This window comes from Cydia fagiglandana, chromosome Z (genome assembly GCF_963556715.1).
Source record: "Cydia fagiglandana chromosome Z, ilCydFagi1.1, whole genome shotgun sequence".
Taxonomy (NCBI): domain Eukaryota; kingdom Metazoa; phylum Arthropoda; class Insecta; order Lepidoptera; family Tortricidae; genus Cydia; species Cydia fagiglandana.
In genome coordinates, this window is record NC_085959.1 from 29,905,911 (window position 1) to 29,929,876 (window position 23,966).

Sequence of the window (23,966 nt, forward strand, 5' to 3'; positions counted from 1 at the left end):
TAGCTTAGCCCCAGACCTGACTTTTTAGTTTTGACTGCAAATAATATACTTAACAATCTAATTTACCTCCATTACTTCATAATCTCGCAACCTTTTAGGAACATCATGATCCCTAACAACAGTTTATACACTTAATCTTTTATTTATATGTATTAATTTCCAGTTAAAAATGTGGTTCGGCATCACACATACTCGTATCATTGATAATTCCCCTGCGGATTATCTCATTTTTAATTCGTTCTCGCAGGGGTTTCCCTTTGAAGGAACGTTGAAGTTTTTCAACACACATGAAGTTTTTCAACATTCATGAGATACAGCCTGGTGACAGACAGACGGACAGTGGAGTCTTTGTAATAGGGTCCCTTATTTACCCTTGGGTACGGAACCCTAATAACTGTATTAAGGTCTCAATTCACTTCTTCGCATTACGACTCACCTTACGAAATAAAAATGCTATTTTAATAACTTTTATAGCTGTTTACAATAAACAAAGCGGATAAACTAGTAAGTAGAGAAGTAAGACCTTTGTGACGGAACTTATGACTTGACCTAACATTACAGCATTTACTTACCTGGTGGGTCTTGGATTGAGAAGTGAGCCAGGAGCACAATTATCTTCATGAAAACAACTCTTACTTCAGCAGATGGACACGACAGTAAGTAGTCGCATAATCTGAAATCAACAAAATGTGTTGCATTATGACGTATAACCTGATCCTATAAATAATAATTTAAATGAGTACAATGTATATGAGAAGGCATTTGGCGAAGTGGAAGCCCTGATAAAGACCACCATGACTGGTGTAATACAGATGTAATTTTTCTGTCGACACTATAATTATAGGGTAACTAGGGTTAGTTAAGGGTTTAAGTATCAAAAGTGAATTTAGGAAGTTTCAAGTTAAGGTACTTCAATGCACGGTTTGTGGAGCACACGCCTAGTTGGTCGATTATATGGACTGTCATAACTACGAGCATCTTACCTGTGCGGATGCTTGAAGAGATCTGTCGCAAACCACGACCTGACCACTTGGGAACATCGTAGGTGCTGACATAAAATGTCGTGCCTGGAAAATGTATTTTATTTGTTTTACAAGGAGGCAAAAGTTGTTGCGTTTCCACTGAAGCTGTGCGAGGTAGCTGAGCGGTGAGAGGATCTGTAGCGGGCTCTTTTCAAATAAGCGTGCGGGGTGCGGTGAGGCGGAACCGTACCTCTCCTCCATACCTCGCAGCACATTCCTCGCTCACATCCTTCACTATGGTTTAGTATGTAAGTACAAAAACCTTGCACTGCTGAGCTGTTTAAAGCTCGAGGTATCCTGCTCAGCGGTGCAAGGTTTTTATTGGTTTTTCCATAAATGGACTGTTTCTATTGGTCCATGACAACACATCCCTCGCTACGCCTGCTAGGGCAGCTTTGGTGGAAACGCAGCCTTAAGTTCTCGTGCTAATATTCTATTCACGAATTCACGAGATCAAATCCAATTGCGTGTGATTAAATATTTATCATTAAAAATCATTATTACTTTGTCTATGTATGATATGATGAGGATACTGAACGAATATTTGGTAAGCTTTTTTCATTTTTAGTGCACGTTATTTTCTGCTCTTCACATCAGTTTTTGAAGAACAAAGAGAGCACAAAGAAAGTAGTGAATGTTTATTATAATAAAGACACGCTTTATATTTTACTAGCGACCCTCCCCTATTTACACAAAACTTTAACGAATTATCCACCTAAACCTTCCTCAACAATCACTCTAATGAAAGGTGAAAACCGCATGAAAATCTGGCTAGTAGTTTATGAGTTCATCGCGAACATACAGTTAGACGCGGCGGGGGACTTTCGTTTTATAAGGTGTATTTAAAAAAAACATCTCACCAATCTGATGCAGGCCCTCGAAGAGTCTTCTTTGTGTGAAACCCAACTTGGAACAAGAATTTTGTTGCTAGCTGCACTGTGAGCATGGACATCTCTTCGTGTTCTGGGCCCTATAATCATTCATAGAATATTCATAATTTCTTCAGGAATTAAATCAAAAGATTTATCTAAATTAACCAACTAAATTTAAATAATACAGTACAGGCCCACATAATCTAATACGGCGGTCGGCAACCTGCGGCCCGCGGGCCGCATGCAGCTCGTGAAACTGTCACTTGCGGCCTGTCACTGTCTCTGGCTATGTGTATGCTGATAAAGTCATAAATATTAACAAAGTGCGGCCCGCGTCAACTTACTCATCGTTAACTACGCTACTAAAACTACGCAAAAAAAGGTTGCCGACCGCTGAATTCTAATATGATAAATATTTTTTACTTTTTTGTTCATGTCATCAAAAATAGTTTATAATTACTCGATTAATACTTAAATATTGATACACACCCAAATAGCATTTGTTGTACCAGGCGGCACTTGTAACCTCAAGAAGCACAGCTTTTTCATAAAATTGAAATGCTCCAAACTAAATTGATCTTGATTGTGAGAAAAAGCAATATTGCTGCGACGGACTGACAACCAGATAGGTCTAGGAATTGCACTTTCCCTGAAAAAATATGGCATATTTTATTTTATTGAAAATTTGGTTCCTCGTTTAGCTTATTATAAAATTTGTCCAATTGAAGGGATAGGGAGTAGAGTGAAATATAGCCGTTTTATTGCCGCTTCATCTTGCCAGTAAAATAAACGAATACTACTATAACAATTTAAATAGTTATATATACTTACTTGAAATTCATATTCCTCATTGACTGCACAAGACTAGTATTTTCAATCGTGTCTTTCCTCGTATAGAATAGTATGTATGCATTCCACCATCTCTTTTGGCGTTTATAAGAGACCCTCTTTAACATCGGATCAAATATCTGGAACAATGTAAGAGATTACCACTTCACGCGGAGGGCACACGACCACAAGCGAAGGGCTTTAATAACTATCCTGAATAATACACATATAACTTGTGTACTTAGAGCATTTAGAAAGGAGATGTCATCGCTGTCATTTTCTTTACGAAACAGTTTGCCGATTTTGCGGGGGAGGGGACGTCAAATGTATTGCTATTTCTACATGTACGTAACGTACAAATAGCCATGTCAGTTCATACAAAACTTCGCACAACTGTGCAAGTTTTTCGGCAGAGGGGTAAGCTCTTAATGGCCACTCCAGTTATTAAATGCTCTAAGCTTGTGTATGTAGTAAAATCGCATAGATATGTCAATCAGAATAAAACTTCAAATCAGTAAATGCGCCATTTGTTGAAATTAAGTTGCTAAGCGGATGCCATGGTTCCTCAGAATGCAATGGGGAAAACGGTAAATAAGGTATGAATAGCAATAGAGGCAGGTTAATGAGGAAATAAGTCAATAGGTAAAAATATTATTAAATCGCCAAGCTAAAGCTGCACACACTTTAAGTGACAAAGTGTGGAATGCCACTATAACACTATCAAATATAGATTATACATCGAAAATTAACATTGTTGTTTTATAATTTTGGCCAACGTATCCGTATTTACGTCATCATGGCTTATGTATCCGACGATGAGTTTAATTTTACATTACAGCACATACTTTGGACAGGTACTTTTGTGGTAGATGGCGCGGCTAGCAAAATATATTTTGTGAACATCGGCAGGGTATTTTTCGACCACCAATTTTTCGAACATTTGATTAAGCTGAATTTTTGCATTAAATTTGCACATCGACACAGAGAAATGACAAAAGTATGTACACGACACACTTCCTCAATGAATGGGCAATGTATTTTAGGAACTTTGTCAGTGCCGATATTTAATGTATTGACTGTATCTACTTCCAGTTTTCATTCGTAGGGACAGTATTAGTTAGCTATCTTACCATACCAACCTCATAGATTTTAATAAATACAAGTTATACTTATATTGAGTATTTGTTGATTGTGCCTTATGTAGAATATCACATTCTCACACTAACGTATTTAGTTTCACGTATGACTACCGAGTACAACTACCATTCAAACACATAAATTCGCATGTTAATTATATCTCTTTCATATAGATGTTTATTATCTTATTTCCCTAAAATATCGCCCCAATTCTGAATCCAGAGTCTTAGACAAAGGAAAGTGGCAGCAGTGCATAACATCACACAAAAAACAAGATAGTAAAAAAAGACAAGCAAATGAAAATTCAAAAATAAAAATAACAAAAGAAGTATGTTTCGTTATAAATAAATAAAAAAACAGTAATTGTCAATAACGTCAAAATCATGCTAATAAAGCAATAATCAATGCTAATGCTGAGGATAAACAAAACAGTATTAACCAAAATAGGGTAATTTCTGGACATTCCAAATTTAACACAAATACTCATGTTTATGAATTGATTGTTATAATTATAAATGTTATAATTTAAAACTGCCAATTAGAAACCTGTTAAGTGTTACTTAATATTATTCATGGTTGTAGTAAAATAATGTATCATTATTGCTGTAAGCAAGAACCTATTGAAACGCTAAGAAAAGCCAGAAGTTCGCTAGAGAATATTAAAAAATCGCCAAGTCACGAGCATAATCAGCTTAAATGAACCATTTTGATAAAAGGTAAACAATTCGCAAAGTACTTGTTCAGCGTTAGATTAGGTAAAGTGCTATGCGTATTTTGTAACGGATCGGAAAGTCTCACCTCGCCCGTGTACTCGCCACCGAAGCACTGCGCCTTCATCTCCTCGTCGTCGTGCATCGCGCACTCGGTCACGTCGCCGTCGTCTAGTTTCACCCACCGTCCTGTTTCACTGCCGTTGTCTCTGATATAAAACAACAACATTTACTATTATTGTCCAATTCTTAAATATAAGTACAGATATTATTTAAAAAATTGTTTACCGCAAGAGCACGTATGAATAATAGTGGCCCCCGGAAGCTTGTCCCGAGTGCACTACAATGCCGCTCAGCTGGTAGTGAGTCTCGGGCGACCGTTCTTCGCCTCCTTCCCAGAGCGAGGCGTCGCCCTCCGCGCGTGCTAGACCTCGAGCTGGCGGCGCATACCATAATGTTAATAAGGTTGTATACAATATAAAAAAATATAAATATACAAGCAGAACACCTCTTACCTGTATACGGCTCAACATCCAACTCTCTCGGAAATTCAAAGTAATCATTGAATTTGATCGCGCAAACTTTTTCGAAGTCGTATTCGAATCTTTTAAGTTGTATGACTAGAACTGGGGGTAATTTGTTTAAACATAACCTTTTTACGGTTACAACCTGTCAATAGAATACAAACATTAAATTAACAATTACAAATAATTTGTTTTTATGTATTACAATTACAAAATCAAAAGAAAATCTATACCTTCTTATTACACTTATCACAGTGGTAAGCATCAGCGCCTTCTAAAAGTTCGCCTCGCACATATGCTTCAAGAGATTCCTGAAGCCGTGACATATTTCTTATGTCTAAAGACACTACGCTGAAAGGTTCTTCTTTGCAGTACCTGTAAACATGTTACGTTATATGGATATTCGTTTGATACAGGGTGTTCGGTGATAAAAATTTCCGATTTCAAATCCAAATAATTTTCGAACATGTGCCAGGGAAACAAGAGGGTTTTTTTTGTTCGTGAGTGTTGCGGATTTATTAGTGACAATGGATCACGGGCCGAGCAGCGTGCAGTTTTTTTTTCAGTACTGCAAGATCCTGACTTGATTTAAGTTTTTTCTTTCAAAACTGTCACGGATTTTATCTGTCAGTTGAAAATAGTCATTTTTCTGGTTCAAAAATTTCAGAACAAAACACTAAAATCAGAATCGGGCTTCCAGGCGTAAATTTCTATATTAATTTTAGTATACGTATCATCCGCATTCATCATCTGAGCTGAGTACGTGGCTTAAGTAGTAAATACGTACCTGTGTGGGCATCCTTTACAGATTTTTTGATCTGAGTAAGTACCTCCTAATGTTTTGGCCATTAGTTGTTCTTGTCCCAATGATTTCAAAGCTTCATCTAATGATTCCACAAGGGACATGAAAAACTCTACAGCATCTTGTTGTTCTCGGAGATTTACTGGCTCCCCTTGAAGTCTAAAAAAGTAATTGTATATCTATTGATTTCAATCTGATTTAGGAATTAAAAGATAGTTCACTCTTTTCAGAAGTGATAAAAAGTTAGGATAGTAAAAGCATCACTTTTGTGGAATATGTATGGTACAGTGTTTCCTCTTACACTAGTCTAAATAAATGAATTATCTTACCCCAACCGACTTAACTATAATTAAGGTCTCAGGTCTCTTAGCATTAGATAATTTAGGGTTTAGAGGTGTGTAACTTATAAATGCTTACCTAAAATGAGCCCACAACCCTCTTGGCACATAATATTGCAGTTTACTGAAATGCAAATGTGCGAATATGGCTTGGACTTGTTTCAAGATTGTGATGTTGTAATCGCCAGTAGTCTGAAAGGAGGTAACATGTATTATCAACAAACTCCTACACACGGTCTTGGCTTTCATGTTTGTAAAGTTAATACAACTTTGCATACCTCCACTTTCTCTACCATAGAGTGTTGGTTCTCCCCAGAGAAATCTTCGTTAGGATCAGTTGCCGCTCCTGAAATCAAAATGTTTCTTTAGTAAAATAGCACTTATATCGCTTGGCGGGTGGTGTGCGAATGTGGTATAATTATAATTAATAAGATAACAAAAGTAATAAGATTTTTTTTAAACAGCGCTTTTATTATATCACCGAAACAATTGTACCTATTTTATTAATGTGACACTGATTATACTTCCCTTTTTAATGTATAATTTTTCAGAATCCAGCCGCGTATAAAACAAGCTTTCAAATCATGGCTATTTTCATTATTTAAAGTTTTGTATTACATTTTATCAGTTATAAGCTTTGTGACATAACTTATGAGCTTACTAAGTAAATATGGCGCCTGGAATTCTTGTCTAGTGTTATTTTGTATAGGTGCTGACCTTGGACGGTGAGGATTGCGTCGCGCACGTCCCGTACGCAGTAGAGCTGCTGCAGCACCGAGTTCATGTAGCAGGTGGCGCCGGCGTTCTTGAGCCCCGCCAGCCCCGCCGCCGGCCGCGGACCCACGCAAGGCATGTACTCCCACTCCACCAGCGGCACGTTCTTCTCTGCAACACAATCCTTCTTATATTAAGGAGCTAACGCTATATTGTAGTTTTTAAATTGAATTTTTACACAATGTATGCGAGGCAAAAGCTATAATGACACGGAGACTAGACTGTATTTGCAAGGGCAGACTGACAAAATGATGTGGTGGTCCGCAACATGTTATTCGTGTCGGATAGCTGCGGCTGACGGAAGCCGGACGCGTTAGATATGTAAAGTGTAGTTTAAGGTTAGGTTAGGATAGTTACCACTATAAAACATGAGTTCGAGTAGATGCGCGAGCTCAGCCATGTTGGGCACGCAGCCGTGCACGAGCGCGAGCAGCAGCTCGGTGGCGGCGGCGGCGGCGCCGGGCGAGCGGCACAGCGGCGGCGCCGGCTCGCCCGAGTCCCCGCCCGAGCTGTCGCCCTCCCCCATGCGGCACCACGCCCATGAGTACGGCCACAGGAATTCTGTTGTCACTTCCTGTTACGTCAATAAGAGGAGTGACAACATGTATCGAAATTTGAAATTATGAAAAAAACAAACCACGTAAAAAAAATTGTCTCATGAGATCGTAACTGTAAAACACCCTGTACCGATTAACATGTTTTGTTTTTCGGTTAATGTGTATGTGTGTGTTTTATTTTTCAACCCTTAGCCATATCGTGCGAGATTATTAGATAGGTCTTATAACGTTTGCTGCGGGGCCAGTCCACATGTCGCGAAAAAAAATTGGCATATTGCACTTACCCTAATTAGACCTCTATCCTTGTGTTCAGGATGCGCTCCATATTGGTACTTGACTTGTGCCGGAACGTGTGTAAATAATTCTTTGGTTAAATTAAGGTGTCCCTCCAGCAGCGTATCATCGAGTATTTCTGGATTCGCTCGCACTGATCTCAACCACGCCACCTGAGAATGTTATGTCATGTTATGTAAGAATACTATGTAATAGTGACATGCGGTTTAATAGATAAAGTAATGATGAATACTTCAATAGCGAGGTCTTCGAGCGTCCTGGAAGTGGGTCCGGCGAGCGAGACGAGCCTGCACAGCAGCTGCAGGAACTGCTGGGCGTGGCGCGCGTGGCGCTGCAGCCGCGAGCCGCCCGGCTCGCCCACCACGCCGCCCAGCGCCTCGAGCGCGGCGCGCGCGCCGCCGCCCCCGCCCCACGCGCACATTGATAACAATTGCTCCGCGCACGACACGCGCACCTGAAACATACATACTGTGATATATACATATGACTGTTGGCAAATGGTATAATGCATACCACAAAAAAAACCAACGTGCTGCTGCTGGTGCGAAAACGAATAGCACTTAATAACGGATTAGGCTTAAAATACTGACTGAGCTAATAACTACTGACCTGAGGATTAGGACAGTCGATCATCAAGTACAACGCCGTGTCTTGCCACCATGACTCGTTCAACAAAGCTTCCAGCCTTCCTCCGCCAAGAGCCAGGCATATTGTGACTACCTCCATACATTCTCGTACCACTGGAGACAAAACGCTATATGTGGATGATTATTCAACAACAAACATTAACAAAATAGTGTTTAATATAAAAGAATAGCCGCTTCAAATACGTTATTTATTTTGTTGTGTAGGTAAACTTAGGAAGGGCGCCGGTACAAAATGAACACATCTACGTGTTCTTAGCAGTGAATGTGTTAATATTCATTATGATAGTAAAGTATGAATGTTACATGTGACGTCGTCGGGATGAACAGCGCTGTTGGCGTCGGCGGGCTGCGCGACGGAGAACGCCAGCCCGTAGAGAGCGCGCACTGTGGCCGTCGTGGGTACGCACCACCACACCAACGAAGACACCACGTCGCTGTCCTCTGTACTATTCACCACCTACACACACAATCATAAATAATGTAAACACGTAAGTGGAGGTCGGGAAATTAGGAGTTGCAGGCCAACTAGTTGTTAAGGTTGGTAGACCCTTCACTCGCAGAGCAAAAATGCGCAGAAATACAAAATAAAAACTAATAATAATGTAACGCTGAATCCAAGCGCGCATTAGTTAGTACCGTGTAATGCGCACCTTAATAGTTGAAAAACCAAAAATCCGTAATGTGTAAAAATAATTCCATGCACAACTAATCGCAGTCTAAAGACATGACGGACACACAATATTTCTACGCATGTTTGAGGAATAATCATGTCTTTATTTCCAGAGTATGATGTAAATTGTAAAGTAAGCAAGGAATACCTGCTCGCCCAGAGTGTTGGCCAGTTTCTCGGCAATCGCTTTCACTATCAATTCGCAGTTGTGACTGGGCACTGTTTGGAGCGCTTCGCGTAAAATCGTTACGTCCATTCTGAAATAAACAATTGTAAGACAATTGCATAGCAGCAGTAATGAAAATTTATAATAAAAATGTCTGAAAAATCTGCAGTAGGAATGAGTCACTTACTAGAGTTCATCTACAGCACGCTCAAGCATTACATTGTAGTTTTGCGACCAATGAAAATACCAAAAATAGTACATTATTTCAGAGGCCGGGACAGGGCAATTCCTGGACGAATTTCGATTTTGTCGGACGACGCAAAGGAAAAGTAATTAAAAATATTTATAGAATAAAATTGGTGTATATGTTACCTAAAGTCTTTGTCAACTGATGTATCTGAGCCATCCGGAGCCAATATTTCGAAGAGGTGGCCCAGTGTGTATAAGACTAGTTTAGCCAATCTGACTAAAGATAGATAGCCCACCCTGAAAACAAGCATTTTCAATAAAAGTTAAACATTATATAGTTAAACATAAACAACTGAAACACAAGGATTTGGACTATAATAAATTTAAAAGAATCAAAATATATTTATTTCATATCTTGATGTTACAAAGGGGCTGTACAGTGATCCCCACACTAGGCTTAGCCTGTGACGTGAGGATCTAAGCTAAATACAAATTATAAATTATTATTAAAATTAACAATTTTTATTAATTCACTAACCAAACTGAGTACAATATTAGTACCTTCTTGTGTGAGACGAAGCTCCTTGTAGAAAGTCTTTGTCGGACAAACACTGAATTAATAAAGGTGCCTTTTTAACACAGGCCAGTTGGAAACTCCGACTGCGGTCTAGCCTGGTGTCCGAGGACGGCATCACCATGCTGTACAGCACCTCGACGTTGTACGCGACTGTGGGCGGCGCAGGCCCGTATAGCATGTCCCTTAACTTGGCATCCTCGCGACTGAGTAAAGCCTCCGTCAGTTTATCCACCTGAAATGAGTAAGGAAATTGCTTTACTACAAAAGTTCCATCAATTTGTTTGTAGTATGCCAACCCGATAACTCGAGTGTTATAATACTAGATTTGACCAATATAAGTCTGCAATGATTTTGATACCACACGCAGTGCAAGTGTCATTTGAAACGTCAAACCTCTATGAAATTATGTCGTATATATAACACTTGCACTGTGTGTGCTATCCAAAATTATTGCAGACTTGTTTTGTTTAGATTCTATAAATCGCTACGTTGTTTCGGATTCGTCAGTAGTTAAGAGTGCCGAGTGTAATTTACGCAGTCTGTAAATCTTTCGTTTTCCAAGAAACGGGTTTCTGTATCAGTAAACACACACAAATAATATAAGATATTTTTCTCAATACTCATCTAAATCGTATTTATGAATTAGTTTATTCACCGTAAGTTTGTGTGCCGGACAAATTTGGGAGAGTAGATGAGCAGCTTCCATTAATTGGGGATGTTTTTTCAAAACGCCAACATGTTCCAGTTCCAATATGAATGGTATATACCAAGTACCTTGCGCGAAAAGCTGAAAACACACTCATCAATATATATATACCCGCTGACTAAATAATCAAATAAACAAAACGACATTATTAAAATTGGTTTTTAGCGCTGTCTTAAACAACAAGTGATGACGGCACCAATTCTAAGAATAGGAAAAGAAAACACGTAAAGTCTCACCACTCCGGGCAAGGCGTGCTCGGGCGTGGGCGGCGCGGGCGGCGAGGACGTGCTGGAGTCGCTGCTCGAGTCGCTGCCGCACGTGGGCAGGTGCCCGTCATACACTTTGGCGACGATCACAGTTTTGTCCCGGACGGGAATTTGAGAAAGAATTTTACGATCGTGGGACGAATCTAAGAGTTCGCCATTTAAATATAGTTCTACCTTATTTACAAACAATTCTAATTTCGTATTAGTGTCTGAAGCACATTTTAACCTGAAAAACAGACATTAACACAAGATAGAAGATGATTGAGATACTACCTTTATTTATATCAGGCATTTACAAGTAAATAAATTCTGCAATATTTGTTTTAATTAACTTATATCAAAACTACGAAGCTATGTTAAATAAAACTGACCTTCTTTGGATTGCCGCTCGCAACGAGTATAAAGCCTCGTTAAAGTGTGAAAATAGCTCGATATCATCGAGTTGTCTTTGGCCAGTTTGAAAATTAAATCTGACTATAATGGTGCATTGTCGGCCCCTACCAGATCTGTACATCGGTAATATTTGCCTCTCCGCTGAAAACCTTCTATCACATTCATTTATATATTCCTGTATGGCACGAATGACTCTACACATTCTAGTACAACTTTCAGTCGCATCTGAAAAAAAAACGGTTGAATTTAAAACGGAATTCGAAATGTCTTTCTCTTTTACTCCCATTAAGGCGTAATTAGAGTGACAGAGAGGCGCCCGCTTGCGATGTGCGGTGTTCGCGGTAGGTCCTTAGTGCAGTGACATAGTGACATACCTTCGTTGAGGTTGATATCCGTCTGTAGGAGCTGCGTGCGCGCGCAGCACTGCGTGAGGAAGGCCTCGTGGTGCGTGGCGGGCGCCACCGCGCCGCTCACGCACGTGCACACCTCGCGCAGCAGCTCGATCCCGCGCGCGGAGATCTCGTCGTCGCACTCCGTTATCACCTGCAACAAATACCTCCAACTCAAACTAAGGTTACACAGATACTTTGTGATTCATTCAGAACCTGCATGACCTGTATTACAGCCATCTAATGGTCATAGTTGTAGTGTTTATGAAGAACAAAGCGTTATCTATTCCTTGAAATCATTCATTGGGAAACAATGGTAATTTGCGTTGTATTTGCACTGGTGAATATATTTGAACTATGAATTTTACTTACCCTCCACAAATAATCTAACCCTATGAGATCAGCATCGTTAAGCAGGAAGCTCCGTCGTTTCACGCGAAGCTTTCCTTCTTTTGAATTTACTGCTTTGAAGAATCTATAGCAACAAAGAAACAAATTATATATAATTTACATTATTTATTTATATAATAAATAATTATCAAAAATATCGCTATATTACCTTTCGAAACACTTGATGCCAGCATGTGTTAATAAATTTGGAGATAAAGTCATGATATTCCGACGAAAAAAATGTAAATTTATATTAGGATCTAGATCGGGTTCCTCGCCCATCAGCTTGCTGAACCAACGAAAGCAGGCTTCGCGGTCCCCCAGGTGCGCCGGCCGCTCCGCCAGGCACGACCATATTTGCTTCGCCTGCAACAACACTCGAATTAATTCCACCAAGCTAATTTCACTTTTCATTAATTCCACTCCTCATCATTTTTATTTTCGAATACTAAAAATTTAAATTGTCAGACAATTTCACTGAGACCGAAAGCAGCCATGTACGAGTATGTATAAGGGAAAAAAAACTGTACCAATAATATATTTGTGGGGATTCTATACCTGTTCCGCGCAAAGCCACAACTGTCCGTCTTTGAGCAGGAACCGCAGAAAACTGAGCCTTTCCTGAACTTGCGCCGCATGGGCATATCTGCCATCGGGCAACCAGTTATCCCAGTCAATTTCCCCTTCTCCTGAAAATAATATTAGTAAAGTTACCTAGTACATAGCAGTAAGTAGGTAATAGAGAGTCAGTGGTTGTATATGTATAGTTTAGTGTCGTATAGGTACCGGCAAGCTTAGCCCGCACTCCGTCCATGTAGTTGGTGAGCGAGTCGGTGACGAGGATGACGAGCGAGTGCTGCGTCTGCAGGCGGTCGATGAGCTCCTGCCGCGTCACGTGCGGTCGCACGCCGCTGCCCGCGCCCGCCTCGTACAGGCAGCAGATCTCGCGCATCATCTTCAGAGCCGGCAGTACCCATCTTTCGTTACTTTTCAATTCCTCCACACATCTACCAAACAATTAGCACTTATAAACTGTGTATAACTTCATCATATTAAGTATTTAATTTAAAGAATAATCACTCGTAGCCACAGATTGATCTTGCATTAAGGCTGACAGTACAATTTGTTTGTTAACAGCAGTTAATTAATACTTTCAACTACACAAATATAATACTAAAATAATGAAGTAATACTTACTTGTCTAACCAAAGCGTTTTCTGAGCGTCACGGTCTTGACTACAACTATAATCCAGGATTTTTATTAGATTTGCCAAGGCCACATCCATTATTTCAGTGCATACTTCGTCAGAATGTGCCAAATTCCAAAATAATACCAGCACCTAAAAATTGAATAATAAGTTAAGTAGGAAGTATACGAAATGTTACGTGTTCCGAGGACCAGCGTCGTTTCACTTGTGTAAGAATGTTATACGCAATCAGCTATGAATGATGACGTATATACCTTGTTTGCCATAACACCATCTTTATCGTCCTCAGCTAGTCGTCGAATTACTTCCAATAATTTGTCACTTTGCTTCTTACTAGACGTCGCCCAACTCGCCTGAATAGGAAAGTAAAATTAATAAAAAATAAATGTAAATTAAAATAAACATTAAAAAAATTGTTTTTTAAAGTACCTTAAAACAGTCAAAAAGATGATCAAGTTGATCCGGTGTGAAATCCCAAGCAAGTTTTGCGAGTAAGTCGTGTAAATTTTTTACAATAGCTTCATGTTTTCCGTGCTGCGCTTTCCATATGGCATCTAAGTCCTCCCTGGTCAAGGAGTTCTCTTTTATCATAAACCTAAGCATCTTCTCCAGTCGGTCCACGTACTGCGGCTGGTGGAGGGAGTCCCGCAATACTATATCAACTACCTTGTTTTCTCGTATCCAGGTCTAAAACGAAATGTTATGGTTATCTAACATCAGCTACTAAACAGTATAGAAAATTGTTAATTTCAACAGAATTTGGTGACTGATCACATAACTATGCCATAACAAACAACTCACCGTAATCACCGCAGGCGTCAACCACTCCGGCTTTGGTTGCTGGGACATGGTACTGATTAATTGATTGATTTCATTGAGGGCCGACATTTTACCATTGAATGACGACATTTGTAGCAAACGAAGTATCATTTTCAGGCGAAACATTTCCAAAGCTGAAACCAAATTTTTATATTTTAATCCCTGAAAGTTAACCATTGATCATTACGAGAAATTTGACTTCACAATCACAGTTTCATAATTAAAATAGTAGATGAAAGTTAAAATTGTTGTCGGAAACCATATACATATATGTAAGCTTCAACCTAAAACATGAAGCAGTGTTTTCGTCAGTCGGTGTCTTCAGATCTCGCAGCATTGTGGATGTAAGTCGGATGAGAACGATGTAGCAACTCAGGGGCGGATGGATATAACGGCGCCCCTAAGCAGCTACAGGGTTCGCATCTCACTTGCTTCTAATCTCTTGCTGGGGACCTAAACGGTATTGGTGAGAATATGGTCATTTCAATTATGTTACATCATTTTTGACAGTGAATCCTTTTGCATGTGGGAAAAACGAATTATTTTCATAAAAAATAGCATCTACGCAAAAACTGTTGATTAACAAGTTTATTTACGATAATTATCACCTCCAGTCATGAAACAAAATGTGGCTATAGTCAAACCGTAAAAAGTCTGCAGCGATTTTGATAGCCCACTTAGTGCAAGTGTCATTTTAAAAGTCAAACTTCTATGAAATTATGGCGTATAAATAACACTTACGCTGCGTGGGCTATCAAATCCGCTGCAGACTTTTATTGGTGCGAATATATTAATACCTAAACCAAAACTGGATATTAGTATATTTATATTGCAGTAAATATATTTTTAAGATGTAAACTTACATTTAAGCAAACTGTGGTGATGTGGGGTCTTTATTGAGACGCATTTGCAAGCTCTTATTAAACAGGATACCGTGTCAGTCTTATTCTCGCTTCCCCGCGCTTCTTTCTTCAGCTCTTCATCTGTAAGGCTGTCCAGTAGAGTAGGGATACATTCCTAAAAGTTGACGATTTGTCAAATAAATCTTTATACACTCAGTTAACATCAAGAACCGAACGTAAGGATGTGTCCCGATCGCCGCGCTCAGTGAGCAAAAAGTAATAATGTCATGTGTCTAATGTATTAGTTTTATTTGATCAAATTATGTACATATATTAAAAATCAATGCTTATGATATGATATAGCTAAGAGGGAAAATTACAATTATTTGTTACACAGTTCGTTCGAGGACGTTAATAGTCGACGCTTATGAAACTTGGGAATTCGTGGCCATGTCATGGAGTGCGATGGGCGGTTAAGAAAGATACACAACTCGATAAGATAGTATACAAACCAGAACGGGCAAGAGATATGTGGTGACTGTGTGTGGAGTTAAGAGGTCGTGACAAAGACCGAGAGGGCGCAGCAGTTGCCACACGGCAGCGACGCGAGTCTCGCCGCTGGTGGATTGTTCCAGCGACGAGGGCTGCTCGCTCCTCACGCCGGAAGAGATCTGCAAAATAAACCAACGTAGTATTAAAGGGGTAAGGGCTTAAAAGCCACATATACCTACACATTAATATCATGCAGTGTTTTAAAACTGCATGATACTGGCAGGTTAGGCAGGCTGTAAAACAGAAGTTTACTTAAGAATACTAGTATATTATAATAGTCGTATTTCTCACCTCACTATTTTCTGCGATCATAAGACAATTAGGAACACTGTGGTTAGTTTCATTGCTTGTCTTCTCTTCATTATCTTTTTCAGTAGTCTCTGTCGAAACTTTTTCTTCTGAGTTAACAGATGCTGTGATTTCCAATTTTTGAAAACCCATTATTTCTTCAAATCGTTCCCGCAGTTTTACAAAACCGCCAGCGTGACCAAATCTAAAAACAAATTGAGAAATCCCTCAGGTGTGTTTAACTAAACTATGGAGACTAAATAAAATACACCGGAAAAAGACTTAGGACATCTTTCATAGGAGTAGCAATAACCTAGATGACAAGTTTTTTTAAAGCAATCAGTCAGTCAGGTTCGTTTTAAAGGTAAGCGTCGGCAAGAGACTGCCGCGACCCGGCAGCGGCTGCCCGGCAGCCGCCGCCCGGCAGTCGCTGCACTGCTTTATAGGGATTTGTATGACACACCGTCCGATGCAGGCGGCAGAGCGTCGCGGCCGGGGGGCGTGGCCTGCGCGCGACCTCGGCCGCGCCGCCGAGCATCTCCCGTCCCGTAGCGCTATGGCAGCGCTGCCCAACTCGTGACGGTCGCAAAAATGGCGGCTTGCGAAGAAAACGACGAGTATTTAGTGGAGCTTATTTGATAACTGCTTTCATCAGCTCTGGAGGTATACAATAAATCGATTCTACTCCTCTTTGATGAAATTAAAATCATCAATATCTCGTCATCTTCTTCGTCCTGAAGCAGTTGCTCCACAAGTTTTCGCTTTCGTATATTTAAATTGTCAGACATCGTTATTTTAATAATACGCAACCGAATTGCACAACTGCTAGCACTGACTCCTGTATGACTACTGCACACGGGGCAACCGGCAGTCGCCGCCCGGTCGCGCCTAACCGAATGCTTACGGCGGCACCGCTCAGCTGTCACGTTCGCCGGCGGTGGTCGGTCGCGGCTGCCGGGCTGCGGCAGCGTCTTGCCGAATGCTATCTTAAGGGTTAAATGCCTATATGGGACCTATTATTGCATTAAAGCAAAGTTAGAAATGACAGTGAAACTCTGATGCTCTACGTGCTACATGTCATCTTCCCTATTTAGTAAGAGAGTACCGAGAGGATTTAGGGGTTAAAAGTAACGCTTACACATTGATAAGATGAACCAGCCACCCTCTGGGAGTTCTATGGTCTTGCGATCTACTAAATACTTCCGGCTCCTGTGTGGATCCTTGACCAGCAGTGGGTAAGTTGGTGATTGCTGACAATCCCTCACAGGTACGCGATGCATTAAAAGTGTGAAATCTGTAACCAGGACAAGAGTGTCAAAATATTCCATGTTTAGCCGTATGGTTGCACTGAAAGAAACAATTGCTGCTCCGCCTTTCAGATCATAATGAAAGTGTAAATCCCATAGACCTTTACTTACTTGTTGTTGGGATTAAAGGCCATAGACAATAAATGCAGGAATCTAGGATCATTTAGTTTCATCGCACACAGTTTGACCAACTTCTCGCAATTGGATCGCACACATTGCTGGATGTTGTTTTTCCAGGAGGACACAGCATCGTCAGTCAGGATCTTTGTAAACGAGACTGTGAGTGCATCATTGTAGAACCGTTGACAAGCCACGTTGTTCTCATCTTCACCTGTTCATAAGTCATTGTATTGGTTAGTCAGAAGTCAAAGATAATACAATTGCATTCACGTAAACATAATATTTAAATTACCCCTCGCCGCCAATTCGGTTGCAGCAATAAGAAGCACCTCCAATTCCTGCTCTGGTAACACTGGTACTACCCATCTGGGATGTGATATTTTTTCCTCAAGTGCTTTTAATTTGGCCTCAGGGAAAGTAATCTGTAAAAATTAAGCGCTATGAAAATCGGTTTTTGACCACAATGACCATAAAATTAAATGTTTGCTGACTTCTATGAACTCAAAATTACTAACAGCGTATGGATCGCCTGATGTAAGTGATCTCCGCCACAATTGTAATAAGTACTCTTATATACGGTGACTGTCCAGTTTTTACTAAACTGATTAGGGAGTTGCCAATGGTTTTATATGTAAGTAATTAATTAACCTAGACACCTGCTCTTGTCTTTAGAGAAGACCATAAGACAAAATTTTAATAAGGCTAAACTTAGTTTGAATTTTATGATTGCATCGGTTTTACACATAAGACTAGGAATCCTCCAGACTGAGCATAGTCGCGCTACCCCCTCTGCCACGCATACGGTAATTCTACTCCATGTTCGAGTCGAAAGTGTCTTTGTGTGACGTCCGTGTCTTTGAACGGACCAATCACGGGACGGGACTTCGCTCACCTCGTCCCAGGGTTCGGAAACCGGTATTTGCTTCATAGAAAAATACCGGTATTATTAAGTTCTTTTTCGTTCTTTGGTTTATTATTTCATTTTTAATTAGACAATCCTATAACACAAAGTCGTTACATAAATACATGATTCAGTCTTACGTAAAGAGCATAAAATAATTCAAATTATTGGTAAATTTCGGGGTTTTTTAAAAATACCGGTTCCGAGCCCTGCCTCGTCCCGCGCACCCCCGCATTTTTGGCATTATCGGTTGCATGAAATAATTGCTCTAAACTCGGTCTAGAGGATTCCTAGTCTATGGTTTTACATAATATATTTTGGTAATAATGATTGTGAAGTTAGGAATCCAGATGGAAAAATTATACCTATTTTATCTGTTTCGCTTAAATTTCTTAAGGTTCTTTGTTCATAAAATGCACAATACACAGGTTATACTTGTGTGTGTTTTAAATCATTTACAAGACTTTGCAATATGAATAGTCTAGAAATCTGACTTTATTAATATTTTAAATTAGGGGGTGTAACTGCAATGGTCTGCCGCCAAAGAGCATACTAGCATAAATTGTTAATTAGTACTCTCTGTACTAATACATACTATGCCTTAAACAGTTTTCACTTTGACATTGATGTTGATGCATCAAGGCGGTTTGTTTACAGAGGCCTATAGCGAAAAGCGAAAATTGAAATTTCGTTATCTTCCTCTTTATCGCTTGAATGTGCAGGTATGATAGAGAGGCAATGACTTAAGTTTAGATTTTTGAGGTTTTGATGCTTTCATTAGATTATAATGATTTAACTTCTCTTAAATTAAACTAACTTCTTTGTCAACATTGGATGATGAAGTTGATAGATAATAGCTATTATATGTCCTTCATCATGGCTCATACTATCTGCATACAATTACAATTATTAATATTATATTTTATCTAAATCAGTTTAACAGATGAAACATAAGGATTAGTAATTTGGGAGTTTATTTTATGTCCAATCTGCTTTTTATTGACTTCCCATTTATATAAACTTTCAACACACATTTCAGCTTCCACATTTCACCCCCGTATGGGATGATTTGTGGGATGAAACTATCCTATACCCTTTCCTGGTACACAACCTTTCTTTATTCCAAATTTCAACTAAATTGGTTCTATGAGGTAACTGGTTCTATGAGATAACAGACAGACACACTTTCGCATTTACAATATGCAGATTTATTTCAGGTAAAATTATGTACATACTAATAATGATTGAAAAAAAAATAGGTTGTTGTTAGTTGAAACCTTTAAATCATTATATAGTATAATTGAAATAAGAAAAAAAAATTGCATTGCAAAATTGCATTAGTATCTTGAAGTAAAAATGTGCTTAGCCAATAAAAACAACCCATATTAACAAGCTTTTATATTCTTTTTATGGCCACAGTTATTTACCAATGTACTTTAAAACTTTATAATTACTCTCTTGTTATAAATACCATACCAAAACAAGTATAAAGTACTTATCAATCAATCAATCAATCAATCAATAATTTATTTCGTCATCATAGGTGTAAATACATTAGTACAGGTGATAGGGTGTTTTTTCAATGCAGCAGCTATGATGTACCTTACGGCTTACGATATTTAAAATATAACTAAGTAATACAATTATTTACAGTTAAAATATAAGTTACAAACTGGGAAAAAATAAGTTTAAAATTATAAATGCCAACTGACCTTAACATAATATACCAACCTACAACTAGTAATAAAACCTTACAATGTTCTCAGTTTAGAAGTCAAATTAAAATTAGGAATAATTAGGAAATAATTTAAAGGTCACTATCTCATTACATACTGCTATCACACAAAAAGTCTTGAACATTATAATAACATTTTTCCAAAAGAAATTTTCGCAATAAACTTTTAAATTTCTTTGGACTAGTACTTTTGAAGTCCGATGGTAGCTTATTGTACAGCTTTGGGCCCATTGTTACAATGTTGTTGCGCATAAGGCTAGTTTGGCAAGCTTCTAGGTGAACACCAGGGTTCCTAGGACGTAAATTGAAACCTTGTGGGGGCTCTCTACTTTGGAAAAGACCAGGATTTGAGTTAACAAATACGCAGCACTCATATATATAGAGAGATGGCAACGTTAAAATGTTTAGTGTTTTAAAAAGGGTCTGGTGGCTTTCCACTCGTTTTAATCCGCATATTGATCTAATACATCTCTTTTGGGCTAGGAATAATACATTCTTGTATGTTGAGTTGCCCCAAAATATTATCCCATATCGTAAAGTGGATGCAACAAAACCATGATAGGCTGTTAAGACAGTACTACGATCAGCTGTTTTCCTTATATTTGACAAATTCCTAATGTTAATTTTATATTCTAGGACTAACTAATACAAAAACATTATTCTTACCTCCCCGGGCATCTGATCCTGTTCTTTCATTGATATTGTCATTATTTTACAATGTTTTTATTCATTTCCTCTTCTGTAACAGCAAAACAATGATATTGCTACTAATTATTTCAATAACATTAGCATGTAGTAGGTATTCATCAGTTTTTCATTAAACAAAAAAAACAATACACTTAATTATTTATAGAGTAATACTAAAAATAAAGGTTGTTTGGTATTGTGTACCTGTAACTACGTTGGTGGGAGAAGTGCCGAACAGCACTGCTGTAAATATACATATATCCTCATTAATAATCAATACGCGATAGCTAAATGATGTCTACAGTCTTAGATTTGTTCGTTACACTTGAATAATTCTAAGAAATTATCAGCATTTAGTATTTCAATACATTGCAGAAATTTATAATAACAAAAAGAATTTCATCCGGTGGATCTTTATGACATTATTTTCGTTTCGTTATGATTACGACTTCTAGGTAATACAACTTATGTAATAATTGTTTCTTACTGTGTCATTGATAGTTGGAAAAAAAATTCTTTCAACGTTACTGATTTTGAATAATATCCCACTACGTCTTCTCTCGAGGGATGGGTCAAAGAAAAAATACTACCCTAAGTATGGATCAGCCGGCGCGACAAAATGGCGTCATTACCTTAGTTAAACAAGGAACGGCAAAAAAACAAATGTCCGTACAACTTAAAGAAGGATAACGTTGCTTCTCGATTGAGAGGCTTGGATATAAATACACTCACCTTAGTCATATATTTAGATTACAAAATATTACTCAATTCACTGTTAAAATTCCGCACTACCGACACTTTTTTGACGTTGAATAGGAAAAATTTAGTATAAATTTATATACATACACTTCAACATATAGTTAGTAACTCGAACTATTCAAGACTAGGTCCGAATTGTGGCTCTCGTCTTTAACACTTGACCAAAAATTATCATGATATGAAATCGAGATATAGAATAATTGAACTCGTTTGCTCTATTCGGACTACTTGTGAACTCGACTAAGTGACAGTTCAAGTAGACAGATTTATTTTGATAATTTATTGATTTAAGCGATTTTAGTTTTAGTACTAAGATATGTTTAACTTAAATAGTTAAACATCATTAATTTTTTTGTTGAAACCTAATGTACTATAGAATTACAAAAAGTTAAAATATTGTTATCAAATAGTATTATACTGCAATCATAATAAAATAATGTAATAAATCTTCTTAAACATCATACATTGTTATTTTTGTAATCTTAATGAACGGTCACCTTATTTAGCACAGTTTAATTTACATCTCATTCAAAAGTACCTACGTGCTATTCAATGCTCTAAGTATAATAAATTGATTTTTCCACATTTAACCATACTATATAATAACGGGCGATATCTGAACGATTACAAATTACACATAAAGTCTGTCAATTTTGCTGTCAATCATATGTCAAAGTTTTTTTTTAAATATGTACATCAATATGACAATCAAGTACCTACACAGCAGCAGCAAACAGACTAGTTTAAAGTTAGTTTCGTATAATCTCTCTCTTGACCAAATATAAATACATTTTCACTATCTTGAGCTAACAATTCAAAGTTTTGAACAGTATAATATCGAAAAAACTATTCAATCAACGCGCTGCTACCTGCACCTGCGCATGAATATATATTCTTTAACTTTTTTAGAAATTGCTGTGTTAAAGCTCGCAAGTAACCTATAAAATGAACCCCAAAAGCCCTGAGGCTAGAAATAGAGACGACAGGCCTTTTGACGGAATGGTCATATCCGATTCTAATTGCCTTAACACATTAGACAGCCGGAGTTCCTGCCCTGTTTGCGGCAAGTCCCGAATGTATTTCTGCTACACATGTTTTGTTCTCGTATCAGACCTTAAAGGGAAAGTGCCATTTTGTAAAGTAAGTTATTAAATTGTATTATTATCAAAACTAGTTAAATTAAACGGAGATGCCAAAGAGATTATGATATCTGGTGAAGAAGATAGTGGACTGATGGACTAAGCCCCACTTACAAGACAAGTGGTGTATGGTCCCGTAGTAGATTTTACATCATGATCTGTGTCTTAACTTAATTTACTGCTACTTGTATTCTTTTCCTAAAATATATGAATTGAATCAAATACTTTGTCCATTAAACTTCTCATTTTTACTTTGTTTACAGTTGCCAATAAAGGTGGATATAATTAAACACAAAAGAGAAATAGATGGTAAAAGTACAGCAGCCCATGCAGCAGTTTTAGCTCCTGACGATGTCAATATTTATACATACCCCACTGTACCCAGGTACGAAAATGATGGCCGGACTGTGCTCTTGTATCCAGGCAGCGAAGCTATTTCTGTGAATGAGTTATTTATGGACAAACAGGATCCTATGTCTTACTCTGAATATGTACTTTCTCAACTACCACATGGGTACAATGTGGGTACATTGATGACACAAATATGCCCAAACAAGAGACAATACTCTAAAACTATATACCATACAGAAAGATTACCTGTGGATCGTGTAGTTCTTATAGACAGCACATGGAACCAGAGTCGTGGGATATATGGAGATGAACGATTGCACAAGCTGCCTAAAATAGTTCTACAGAAACGTGCCTCACAATTCTGGCGTCACCAGAAAGGAAGTCCTCGGTGGTACTTGTCCACCATTGAAGCCCTTCACCAACTTGTGCTTGAGCTACATGTGTGTGCGTGGGGCTGTAGTGAACATTACAAAAATAATCTTACTTTAGAATTTCCTATTCATGGTTCAACAGAAAATCATACACAATGCATACCTTATGATGGTCAATATGATAATTTATTATTCTTTTTCAAGTATATGTATGAAAAATTGCATACTTTGTATAAACATGAGGATTTATTAGCATATAAAAGACCTATGAAGTAGAAATAAATGCATTTATTGAGTAGTATTTATTTTATTTTTTAACACGATTAATCTTACAATGGCACCCCAACTTAAGGTCTGAACCCACTGCTGCAAGCTTGGTGTTTTTCTAGGAAATTCCATCAATTTATCCTATAGCGTGTCTAGAATTTCCGTCAGTAGAAAAATAGAGGCATATTTAAAAAATTAAGGCGCGAAGGGGAATCATCCCATAAAAATTTGAACTTCGCGCACGTTGCTACTTGTTTGACCGGCTACTGCTACCTGCTACTTGCTACTTGTTTGGCTATAATTAAACAACTTTTGAAGAAATGGCAATACTTTTTACTGATATTGTTTGTTTAATATTGTTGCGTGACT

The 23,966-nt window shown here is 38.3% G+C and overlaps 2 protein-coding genes across 7 annotated transcripts in view; one reads left to right on the top strand and one right to left on the bottom strand.

Moving 5' to 3' along the window:
• Positions 1-21,574, bottom strand: part of LOC134678491 (probable ubiquitin carboxyl-terminal hydrolase FAF-X) — a 28,092-nt gene extending 6,518 nt beyond the window's left edge. The window contains exons 1-42 of one of the 4 annotated variants that reach the window (XM_063537060.1): positions 21,443-21,574; positions 20,918-20,953; positions 20,690-20,764; positions 17,680-17,809; positions 17,379-17,598; positions 17,099-17,254; positions 15,964-16,165; positions 15,633-15,791; positions 15,142-15,295; positions 14,261-14,412; positions 13,889-14,146; positions 13,714-13,812; positions 13,449-13,591; positions 13,038-13,258; positions 12,810-12,940; positions 12,421-12,617; positions 12,234-12,336; positions 11,847-12,015; positions 11,451-11,697; positions 11,050-11,305; positions 10,763-10,894; positions 10,092-10,339; positions 9,714-9,827; positions 9,324-9,432; positions 8,809-8,962; positions 8,468-8,598; positions 8,091-8,312; positions 7,849-8,010; positions 7,365-7,581; positions 6,951-7,118; positions 6,512-6,579; positions 6,313-6,425; positions 5,881-6,054; positions 5,327-5,468; positions 5,085-5,238; positions 4,858-5,005; positions 4,658-4,778; positions 2,726-2,862; positions 2,384-2,543; positions 1,883-1,992; positions 984-1,067; positions 573-673 (exon numbers count right to left, since the gene is read on the bottom strand). In XM_063537060.1, coding sequence (XP_063393130.1) covers positions 573-673; positions 984-1,067; positions 1,883-1,992; positions 2,384-2,543; positions 2,726-2,862; positions 4,658-4,778; positions 4,858-5,005; positions 5,085-5,238; positions 5,327-5,468; positions 5,881-6,054; positions 6,313-6,425; positions 6,512-6,579; positions 6,951-7,118; positions 7,365-7,581; positions 7,849-8,010; positions 8,091-8,312; positions 8,468-8,598; positions 8,809-8,962; positions 9,324-9,432; positions 9,714-9,827; positions 10,092-10,339; positions 10,763-10,894; positions 11,050-11,305; positions 11,451-11,697; positions 11,847-12,015; positions 12,234-12,336; positions 12,421-12,617; positions 12,810-12,940; positions 13,038-13,258; positions 13,449-13,591; positions 13,714-13,812; positions 13,889-14,146; positions 14,261-14,412; positions 15,142-15,295; positions 15,633-15,791; positions 15,964-16,165; positions 17,099-17,254; positions 17,379-17,598; positions 17,680-17,809; positions 20,690-20,731 — 6,208 coding nt within the window. In that variant the 5' untranslated portion in view covers positions 20,732-20,764; positions 20,918-20,953; positions 21,443-21,574. Of the gene's footprint in view, positions 1-572; positions 674-983; positions 1,068-1,882; positions 1,993-2,383; positions 2,544-2,725; positions 2,863-4,657; positions 4,779-4,857; positions 5,006-5,084; positions 5,239-5,326; positions 5,469-5,880; positions 6,055-6,312; positions 6,426-6,511; positions 6,580-6,950; positions 7,119-7,364; positions 7,582-7,848; positions 8,011-8,090; positions 8,313-8,467; positions 8,599-8,808; positions 8,963-9,323; positions 9,433-9,713; positions 9,828-10,091; positions 10,340-10,762; positions 10,895-11,049; positions 11,306-11,450; positions 11,698-11,846; positions 12,016-12,233; positions 12,337-12,420; positions 12,618-12,809; positions 12,941-13,037; positions 13,259-13,448; positions 13,592-13,713; positions 13,813-13,888; positions 14,147-14,260; positions 14,413-15,141; positions 15,296-15,632; positions 15,792-15,963; positions 16,166-17,098; positions 17,255-17,378; positions 17,599-17,679; positions 17,810-20,689; positions 20,765-20,914; positions 20,954-21,442 lie in introns of all 4 variants that reach the window. The other 3 variants (XM_063537063.1, XM_063537064.1, XM_063537059.1) reach the window with 3 other exon arrangements.
• On the top strand, positions 21,148-23,623 carry LOC134678492 (tRNA-uridine aminocarboxypropyltransferase 1). Of its 3 annotated transcripts, none has more exons than XM_063537066.1 (3): positions 21,148-21,165; positions 22,379-22,609; positions 22,872-23,623. In XM_063537066.1, exons 2-3 carry the CDS (start codon positions 22,415-22,417, stop codon positions 23,604-23,606), a joined length of 930 nt encoding a protein of 309 aa, XP_063393136.1. In that variant the 5' UTR covers positions 21,148-21,165; positions 22,379-22,414; the 3' UTR covers positions 23,607-23,623. The 3 variants fall into 3 exon arrangements, with proteins under 3 accessions (XP_063393136.1, XP_063393137.1, XP_063393135.1); XM_063537067.1 differs by lacking the exon at positions 21,148-21,165 and adding an exon at positions 22,203-22,217; XM_063537065.1 differs by lacking the exon at positions 21,148-21,165 and having other exon boundaries at positions 22,297-22,609.
• The last annotated feature ends 343 nt before the right edge of the window (positions 23,624-23,966 follow it).

Bases quoted from the DNA above. Each gene is read 5' to 3' on its own strand.
- LOC134678492 (XM_063537066.1), top strand. From the start codon at position 22,415: ATGAACCCCAAAAGCCCTGAGGCTAGAAATAGAGACGACAGGCCTTTT. The intron at 22,610-22,871 runs GTAAGTTATTAA...CTTTGTTTACAG, and splicing joins GGAAAGTGCCATTTTGTAAA to TTGCCAATAAAGGTGGATAT.